The 9,956-nt window shown below is 41.5% G+C and overlaps 1 protein-coding gene across 6 annotated transcripts; it reads left to right on the top strand.

Moving 5' to 3' along the window:
* The first annotated feature begins 86 nt into the window (after nucleotides 1–86).
* Nucleotides 87–8,981, top strand: TSLIG1 (tRNA splicing ligase complex subunit 1). Of its 6 annotated transcripts, none has more exons than XM_088153777.1 (8): nucleotides 87–227; nucleotides 1,112–1,307; nucleotides 1,927–1,951; nucleotides 3,075–3,196; nucleotides 5,032–5,114; nucleotides 5,530–5,582; nucleotides 5,889–5,925; nucleotides 6,907–8,981. In XM_088153777.1, the coding sequence occupies exons 2-8, from the start codon at nucleotides 1,220–1,222 to the stop codon at nucleotides 6,991–6,993; spliced, it is 495 nt and encodes a 164-aa protein (XP_088009903.1). In that variant the 5' UTR covers nucleotides 87–227; nucleotides 1,112–1,219; the 3' UTR covers nucleotides 6,994–8,981. The 6 variants fall into 6 exon arrangements, with proteins under 6 accessions (XP_088009903.1, XP_088009911.1, XP_088009904.1 ...); XM_088153785.1 differs by having other exon boundaries at nucleotides 101–290; XM_088153778.1 differs by having other exon boundaries at nucleotides 101–294.
* Nucleotides 8,982–9,956: the final 975 nt, after the last annotated feature.

Here is a 9,956-nt window from a genome sequence, read left to right as displayed (position 1 = left end):
CGCCTCAGAACCGCAGCGGCGCGCGACGCGTTCGCGCCAACGACAGCCAATCGCAGACCCTCGCCGCCGCGGCCTCCTCCGCGAATCACGAGCGCAGGAATGGCGGAAGGGGGCGGGGCGCGGGGGGCGAGGCGGCCGAGGGAAAGGCCGCGCGCGCCGCGCCGCCCCCTCCCCCAACTCCCCTCCCCCTCCCCCATCTCTCCGCGGGAGCCGCCATTTTCTTTGGGGTGAGGCGGCCCGAGCAGGAGCCGGGGCTGCACTTCCAGAAGGGAACGGCCCGAGGAGCCGAGGCGGGTCTGCTCCGACTGCCTCTTGAGGGACACGTGGGGACTCAGCTTGCCCCTCTGTGAAATGGGAGTAATGGAGCCGAAGGAAGAAATACGAGACGCGGGAGCGCCTATTTATAGATTGCCTCGGTCCCGTGGGAAATAAAGATGCCGAAGCACGTCCCCCTTTCGGCTCCTTTCCCGAGGGTTTGGAGTTAAGGCTGGCTAGCTGAGGATTATGGGACTTGAAGTCCCAAGGAGGTCTAGCGCGTCCTCGAGCGGCTGAAGCACCTTGGAGGAAGAGCAGGATAATTTAGGGAAACACGCGTTACTACGTGACCAACCTTGCCAATAATTCTCTTACTCGAAGGAGGGTGGGGTTTTTTGCCTTTCAGGGCAGAAATCCAGCAGGTAAAGCTGCTTTGGCAAAGGCAAAAAAAAAGGAGATCTGCTTTACTTCCTTTTTAAACAAGTGGTAACCCTGAGAAGGGGAACAGCTGGTCCTTTGTAGTTCACTTGACAAGCTGTCTGGGTTTTGGAGCTAAGTAGGATCAGCTCTGTTAGTGCTTGGAAGGGAGACCCCAGAAACCTCAGAGCAGACTAGGAATTAAAAAAAAAATCCCCCCAACAGGCACTGGTGAGCCACTTTCATATAGTTGCCAAGAAAGTTCTGTGGGTATGTCTCTGGAGTTACCAGGACTTGGCTGTCATCATATAAAATCTTACTCCACAGAGACCCTTTCAACTGTGCAATCTTCTCCCCCCCCCACAACACCTCTGAAGTGGAAGAGGAGGAGTCACCTCCATCTGAGCTAAAGGTGTGCTGTTGTTCCTTTTAAATGCAGGCATCGGAGGTTGCAAAAGAGGTTGCAAAAGTCAACCGCTGAAGCGGAGGCCATCTTTGACCCTTTTCCAAACAGGAAGGTAACCCCTTCGCAGGCCAGCCTTGCTCCATGGCAGATGATAAAAGGGACTATGATTTGACAGAAGAGCAGAAAGTTACAAAAGCAAAATATCCTTCCATCCAGAAGAAATATGAATGTGAGTGTGGTTCTTTAAATGTTTCTAGGATAAGTTACTTATTTGTGAGTAAAGGCAGGGTGTGGTGTAAATCAGAATTTTCTCAGTTTGGAGCTGTGGGGAGGGTTAGGCATAGACTATGAGAAAAAATACAGTGATCTGATCTTGCACCTCTGATCTGCCTAGAGAATACATAAGGAATATTACTGCATTTATAACAAATGTAAATAAAAATCAACATGGATGGATAGAGAGAATCATAGCAAAGTTTACATCTTCAGGGCACACAGAAGTATAGCAGAGTTGGTCTGTGGAGAACAGAGAAGATCCAAATCTACAGTAAAATAATCTTTACATCATGGTTTAATTCTTTATATATTCCTTTGGGTGGTTGTTTTTGTTTCTTTGCTTTTGGTTGGTCTTTGCCAGCTATAGTTTTAGCATTGCTAAATCAATGGGTTCCTACTTCCCAGTCTGCAAAAACATTGCTGAATTTTTGAATCTGGGATGATTACTTTTTTCAGTACTTAATCAAAACCTGTGAATCCTTGAGGTTGAGGCCTTAACGTGATTTCTGTGGATTTCACTTTGATTTAAATCACCCAATTGATCTTATGCATTCTTTTTAATCCACGTTTAGATCTGGATCATACTGCTGATGTGCAGTGAGTATTTTCTCCTAAGCATATAATCTAATAGAGGGAAGGGGGAGAGATAAATTATAGGATGCCCATTCTTTCTCTAGTCTTCAGGAAAGCTTTTTTTCATGTCATATTTCCTCATTAGTAATTCTAATCTTAGTGGACTCTCTGCTGGATATGCAAGACCAGCAGTTTAGGTCAAATCTGAGTAGTCTACAAAGCACTGTATCAGGTTAGGCCACTTATTCATCTTGCTCCATATGTTGTCCAAGTTCCCACATATTTAATGGACTCTTAATTTATTAAAATCCAACTAATTCAAATAATTAAACATGCTAAACCAAGATGAAATAATATTATGGTTTAATATTTATTTATTTTTTATTTTATTTATTTTCAAATTTGTATGCCGCCCATTGGGGGAGATGGGCGGCATACAAATTTTAAAATAAATAAAATAAAAAATAAATAAATATTAAACCATAATATTATTTCATCTTGGTTTAGCATGTTTAATTGTTTGAATTAGTTGGATTTTAGTAAATTAAGAGTCCATTAAATTAATTAAATTTATTCTATTATGGCTTAGCAAATTTTGTGACCAGGCTGTTAGGGGTTAGTCAGGAAATTATGGCTTACGAAAATTATGCCTTGGGGACAGCAACTCAACTGACAATGGTTCTCCAGACTGGAAGCTTCTCCAGTTCTATTTGGAAAGGGTAGGAGCTGAACAGGGACTCCCTGCCTGCAAAACAGGAGTTCTGTCACTAAGATACATCACTTCCCCAAAGGCCTCTAGCTTAAAACCATTTTATGAATTTGTATGTGTTGGAGGATTACATAATCTAAAATGTTCCTCTGCAGATTGGGAAGGAAGGTGGATGGGGGCAAAGATTTTTCTACAAAGCAAGTTCTTGGTTGTGTAAAGTTAGTTGTTGAACACATGTAATAGAAACCACAGAGTTAAAAGGGAAACTACTATTTATTTTTTACTGAAGACTTCAAAATATAAATCATTAATTATTTTTCCTGTATGTCAACTGAATTGTCCTTTCTGATATTCTGGTCTTCAGATTTCTCGTCTGTGTATTTTATTCTGATGCTAGGGCCACTATGCCAAGAAAAATTAATTCTGATAAACTTTTAGGTTGCATGCCTGGGGTGATACCTTGGAAGAGGCATTTGAACAATGTGCTATGGCCATGTTTGGGTACATGACAGACACAGAGACAGTTGAACCTCTTGACACTGTAGAAGTGGAAGCAGAAGGTAAGAAAGTGCTTTGGAATCAGGCTTTTCTAACTGGATGTTCCCCAGATGTTTTTGCCCAGAACATCCCCAAACAGGAACAACATTAAAGAAGATTGTTTTGAATTATATTAGGGTTTTTAAAGAGCAAAGCATTAGACAAAGACCTGCCAGTGTATGAATGTACTGATTAAATATATGAAGCTGCCTTCTGTCACAGTGATGGTGAACCTATGACACGTGTGTCAAAGGTGACACGCCACGACATTTTGGGTGACACGCCAGCATTCACCAACACCTGACGATAACTATTCTCCCTGTTTGAGTTACCAAAGAAACTGAGTTTGTTTTACTCATATTTTATTTTTGTAATTATTTGACGTTTCTTTATATAATACATGGCACCACACATGGTTGAGCTGTATTTTTTTTAAATAAATGAGTATGTGAAGAATGGTTTCTCTTTTGTTTGGGATGCCAGCAGAATCAAGTTAGGCATTTTCTGAATTTTTGACACACCAAGCCCAAACAGTTCACCATCGCTGTTCTATCGTGTTGTCTATGAGCCAGTTCTCAGATGGCCACAAGGAAAACGTCTAATAGAATATCAATCCCTTACCCCCTCTCCCCCACCCCAAAAAACCCCAAACAGCTGGAAAACATTACTTCTACCCAAAAGAGATTAGCTTCTAGTCTGTTACATCATGCAGGTGAGAGAAAGTTATAAGAATTTGAATTATAAATAGGTCTTGCATTTGATACACTGCAGTCACTAGAGTTATTTTGTAATAGCTTCTTTACCTTTTCTACAGTAAATCTACTCATTAGAAGTTTTTGTATCCCTGAGTGCCTATTTATGTTTCCATTCCAGCTTGCCAAGAGAAGCCTGACAATTTGGATTCTATTTTTATATTGCAGGATGCACAACCCTTTTCAGATCAAAGTCAACACTCACCCTTTCATTGGCATATCAGAAGCTTCTGTATAAAAAGTGGCAGGGCCAGGAGTAGGAAGGCCCAGGGCAAAGAAAATGAACTAATTTGAATATTAAATGTGCTTATAATGATTATCCCAAAGTATTTAAGAACGTCATTTTTACGAATTTAAAAGGAAAGATACACTTGAATTGAGCTAAATTGCCAGCGATTGCATCCATACAGAGTCCTTATGAAAGAGGCTTGTAGGATGTTTTTTCAGCTTCTTAGCCTTGTCATAAAACAAACTGCAGTTGATTGGCAGTTTTGGAAGACCTCAGGGAGCTTTTTGTGCATACCTGCAGTATGGTATGTGCCAGAGATTCCAGGCAGGGAGCGCAACCTGAAATGAAGGAGGAGGATAGAGAACAGTTTTCTCACTGTTAACTTAGCTTAATGTGATCCAAACTAGTTCACATAAGAGGAACCTAGCAGAGTGTTTTTTGGATCTCTGACTCAATATGGATAAATTCTTACCATTCATCAGGAGCATAAGATATCAAGCTGTCATCCTTGCATAGACAATGGTGATTTACCACTGAGTAAACACTGTAGTTGGAAACTACAGCCTATTCAGTAGCAATTAAAATAGGAGTTCTTCAGTTATAAAAGACCTGTAAGCATAGTTGCTGATTCCTACAGGTAGGCAGAAAATTTAGCTTTGCGTTCAGACCAGGACAACAAGCAGAAAAAAGAATGTTTTTAGCATAGTTAAGAATGTGTAGGAAAATAATGAGCCACCCAGCATGGTTCACACAAAGATTAGCTTTCATGTTCTTTGCCCAGCCTAGATCTGTCTAGGGAGAGGATCAGATGTGTTTGGGTGGGGAGGAATTCTGCATTGAAAATCCACCTGAGGGCTTCTAATATGTTTTTCCATAGGACATGATATGCTGTCTCTTCTCTTTCATTTCCTTGATGAATGGCTCTATAAATTCAGTGCTAATGAGTTCTTCATTCCCAGAGTGAGTATTTACTGTCTCTCATCTTAAGGAATAGGGATATTTTCACACTGGCTCTTTGTCTTGTTGACCCGTTCAGTTCATCCATTCTAATGATGCTGAGGTATCTGCAGCCAGCCAATAAGAAAACCCAAAGATGAACAGTACTGTATTATTTAAGATCCCATTGGCTGCATTCTACTTGAAAATCAGGGACTTTTTATAGATTAACTAGATTATATTTGTTGGTCAAGATGCCAAAGCAGAGTGGAATATCAATTTGTAGTCTCTAAGAAGTTATCAATGTGCCTTGAGATATATAGAGAGTTGGGAATCATTCTTCTGCTTTGATTAAGAATCTTGGTACTTTTAGATGCTACTGGAGCTGTGTGAAGGTGTATACATTTTGTACTACGATTAATTTCCCCCCTATTTATAGGAAGTAAAGGTGCTTCACATCGATCGAATACGTTTCAGGATACGATCTATTGGGTAAGTGAAAGCATCCAATTTAAAATAGAAGTATTGAAGTTCTAAAAGCTGAAGACGTGACTTTTATGGAAGATTCTGCACACAGTCCACATGGCTACTGAGAGTCATCTCACTGCCAGGTTTCTTGTTCACCATGATTTCTCATTAAGTTTTGGGAAAGGGAATGCTGGTCACGAATGGGGCCATTGTGGTCAGTTCATTTGCCTTAAAATGACCCAGGAGGCTTCCCCTTCCTTCAGTGGTGGCTTTTTAAAAAAATGCTTTACTTTGGTAATCTTCTAATAATTGTTTTCTTTTATTTTCAAGGTGGGGAGAAGAATTCTCTTTGCCAAAGCATCCCCAGGTATGCTCTAAACTAGCTTTAATGTAGTTCTTGTGGACTAGTGAACCAGAGTAAAATCTGGCTTGGTTGAGCATCCTTCTGAGTTCTAAGAAAAAAAAAAAGTTTAAATCCCTGCATTCCTTGGTCAAATGCTCACAACCCCCACCACACCCATGAAGTATATTCTAACCTTTCAGCTGAATGGGCAATTACTCAAGGAGGACAGATTCCCCTGAAAATGGCAACTTCTGCTATTGCTTGAAAAAAGCAAGCCCTGATGTTGTTGGGTTCACACATTACCCTAAGCCATAGTTTGTTTAACCATCATTTATTGAATAAGCCACACTGGTCTAGGTTCACCTATCCACAGCTAAATGACCCATGCCTTACAAGCCACAACATTTGGATTCACACATTGCCCCAAACCAAACCAAACAAACGGCGGTATGGCTTGGCATGATGTGTGAATTCAGAAACTGCATTTATTTTCACCCTGACTTGAAGGGAAAGCGAGCGTGCAGTCACTGCCTCCAGTCTGGCTAAAGAGTTGGCTACTGAGTCTTTGGTCCAGTGCAAAGAGACACTGTTACCCAGACGTTAACATACGATTTCTCTAGAAGAGAAAGCTGTTTGCAGAATTAATGGGCATCCCACTGAATTCTGCCTCTAATGGTGTAAAAAGTCTATTTCTGTATTTAAGATAAATATATATATTTATACTGCTTCTCATGTATAAGGATCTCAAAACAACATACATAAAACAAAAGCTACTAAAAGAACATAAAATCAGAATTTTGGGGGATAGTTTAAATACCACACTAATCCATAAGGTGAGTGGTTTGGTGTTGGCATTACCTTGCTGCATAAATGCAGTCTATAAATTATAAATTAGCCTGTTGTGTGAACCCACTCTGTTGTAGCTTACTGAATAAGCCATGGTTAAACATGATTTGTTGAATTACCAAGTTATTTACTCCTTTTCATTTCCTTGTTACATCTCAGGGGACAGAAGTCAAAGCAATAACCTATTCAGCAATGCAGATCCATGAAGATGAAAAACCAGAAGTTTTTGTCATAATTGATATTTAAACAAAGGACATCCATAGTCAGTGCATTTCAACTGCACAATTCCTCTGCGTTCTGCCCACTGAATTGCTAGAGCTGCAGCTCTCTTAGTTGCTCTGCTGGACAGACTTACTTGAGCAACATGAATCATTTCCCAGAGGATAAAAGCTTTAACTGCAAGTATTTGCTACTACTGCCCAAAAGTGGGGCTATTGCATTGAATATAGGTTCAAGCAACAAATATTGAAAAGATAATTAGACCAAGACTCATTTGGCAGGGTAACCTAGACAGCTGGAGATGAAATTGTTAGTTGTTTCATTGACAAGATGCATGATGGAAAGGAGCTAGGATGAATTATTTTCTTGTTTTAATTACACTATTTCCTCCACTTCCTACTTTGATATGATACCCATTTAAATAATTTGCATGGTGCTTTGGCACTGACTGCAGCCATTAAATTACACTGAGTTCCTTTTCCCCCTAATGTAGCCGTATTAAACATTGGAGGATGCGGTCTTCACGAAGTCATTCTCCAGTCACACTATCCATGATTAGGTGGCTGTGAAAGTGTGGCTTATATCTTCTGCTGTTCTCATTTGTAAATCCTTTTCTAGCCTCCATGGTTGCTTCTAACTATGTGGTAGGACAGCATCAGCACTGGTGCAATTCTGGTTCGCATGGATCAGAAATAAAACGAATCTTAGTTATAAAGAGAATCTGTTATTCATACTTGTTGCTGTTGCAGATCTTACACCATGGTTAAAACAGATACTGAAGAGAATGTGCGAGTTGTATCATATGACTAATGTCTGAACTATAGTTAAAAATCAGAGCAATGGTAGCCTCACTAAGGCTAAGAAGCTGTTATCTTCATGTAAGATAATATATAAAGAATGTATATTGTGGACACCCTTTGTGGTGGTGAACTGGGTTGCCTAGCATGAACCACATGTTTGAGATCTGCCCAAAGTGGCCCAGTGATGTTGAGGTCAGGAGACTGTGATGGCCACTCCTGGGCCTTCACTTTGTTCTGCTGTAGCCACCGAAGGGTTGACTCGGCCTTTGTTTTGGATCATGGTCATGTTGGAAAGTCCAAGTGGGCCCGCGTGCACCTTCCAGGCTGGTGAATGCAAATTGTCCTCCAAGATTCTCTGATAATATGCTGTGTTCATCTTGCCATCAATTCTGACTAAAATTTCTGTGCTGCTGAAGCTCCCCCCGCCCCGCAAAACAGCAGAGATCCACCTCCAGGCTTGATGGCAGGGATGGTCTGCTTCTCTTCACAGGCCTTGTTGACTCCTCTCCAAATACAGCGTTTATGGTTGTGACCATAAAGTTCAATTTTTGTCTCATCGCTCCAAATAATTTTCTTCCAGAATTTTTGAGGCTTCTCCAGGTGCTGTTTGGCGTATTGTGAGTGGGCTGCTTGGCAACTTTACCACGCAGCCCATGTTTGAACAGTGCATGCTGAAACAGCCACCCACATGGTTTCAGAGAAGCATGTATTTCCATAGAAGTTGCTTTTGGGTTTTTCTTTGCATCCTGACAAATTTTCCCAGCGGTTGTGTTTGACATCTTTCTTGGTCCACCTGACCATGGCTTAGTATTAACAGAGCCCCTAATTTTCCACTTCTTGATCAGAGTTTGAACAGTACTGCTTGGCATTTTCACATCTTTGGGTATCTTTTTACATCCTTTTCCTGATTGACGAAGCTGAACTACTGTTGCTCACGGATCCTTTGACAGCTCTTTTGCTTTCTCAGGCTTCAGTAACCAACCAAGTCAGCACAGCCCTGGATGAAATGCACAAGGGCTTCTCAGGAGCAAAGAAATGCATGGCCTATTTATATACAGACACTAATTGCACTCCAACAAGGCACAGGGGTGGATACTTACCCTTCACTGCCCTCCCAACCTGTGCATGTCAGCTAGAGTGTAAAACTGTATTATCAGCCCAAACAGTCAAGGCTATGCAAACTTGAAATATTTCAAAATAAATACTCTTTATTTCTGTGGTTTGTTTAATGATTGTGCTGTTCCCTAATGCCTGATAGTTTAATTTGAATCATGTTACAACTTTTAAAAATGTGAATCATGTTACAAATTTTAAAAATGTGTTTTGTCTGCTCGCTCATGTCCGCATCTTAGGAATTCTGCAAGGGGTATAAAAACTTAGGAGCACAACTGTAAGACCTCTGGGAAGAAGACTAGACAGGAAGAAAAGGCTTCTACTATTTGAATGTTTTCAGCAATCTAGGATGACCCATGTTAAAAATGCATTATCTGGGGAGACAACTAGTGCTCCTTTCAAGTAAATGCAATAGTTAATAGATAGACCATTAATACTGTAGAGGGACATGGTCCATGAATTTGCCCAATCCTTTAAAAAATTGAATTACGTTTTGGGTCAGATTAACTCCCAAGATACAAAGTTATTCTAGATGTCAAAGCATACTCCCAAAACCTGGTTAACCATTCCTCCATAAAGGGGTTCAAAGATAGTGGTGCACAGTCTGGGGGTCCTCCTGGACTCACCTCTCCTGCTCAAAGAGCCTTGGCAGCCGTGGCTAGGAGGGCCTTTGCACAGCTTAGGGCTTTGCATCATTTGTGCCATTCCTGGACTGGAGGGCCCTGCCCTTGTGACTTCCCTATTGGACCACCGCAATGCACCTTTTGTGGGGCTGCCCTTGAAGAGTATTCGGAACCTTCAACTGGTGCAAAATGCAGCAGTGCAGGCAGTTACTGGTGCCAGTTACTTGGCATGTGATACCACTGCTCTGGTGTGCTTCCAGGTGCAATTTAAGGTGCTGGTTGTCATCTTTAAAGCCCTTCATGGCTTAGGACGGGGTTACTTATGGGAGCGTCTCTCCCCACTTGTTTCCACCCATCCTATCTGATTGGGCAGGTCGCGCAGGCTCTGGATGCCGTCAGCTAGGAAGTGTCAGCTGGCAGGGCCCAGAAGGAGAGCCTCTTCTGCCGTGGCACC

Source organism: Python bivittatus, unplaced genomic scaffold (assembly GCF_059951505.1).
Source record: "Python bivittatus isolate LINGU-HERP-01145 unplaced genomic scaffold, Pbiv_v1 ctg000040_np1212, whole genome shotgun sequence".
Lineage (NCBI taxonomy): Eukaryota > Metazoa > Chordata > Lepidosauria > Squamata > Pythonidae > Python > Python bivittatus.
This window is presented reverse-complemented; position numbering and strand designations above follow the sequence as displayed.

Excerpts from the sequence above, each read along its gene's own strand:
- TSLIG1 (XM_088153777.1), top strand. The coding sequence starts at position 1,220 with ATGGCAGATGATAAAAGGGACTATGATTTGACAGAAGAGCAGAAAGTT. Across the intron at positions 1,952-3,074 it reads GATCATACTGCTGATGTGCA|GTTGCATGCCTGGGGTGATA; the intron begins GTGAGTATTTTC and ends ATAAACTTTTAG. Across the intron at positions 5,583-5,888 it reads TTCAGGATACGATCTATTGG|GTGGGGAGAAGAATTCTCTT; the intron begins GTAAGTGAAAGC and ends TTTATTTTCAAG.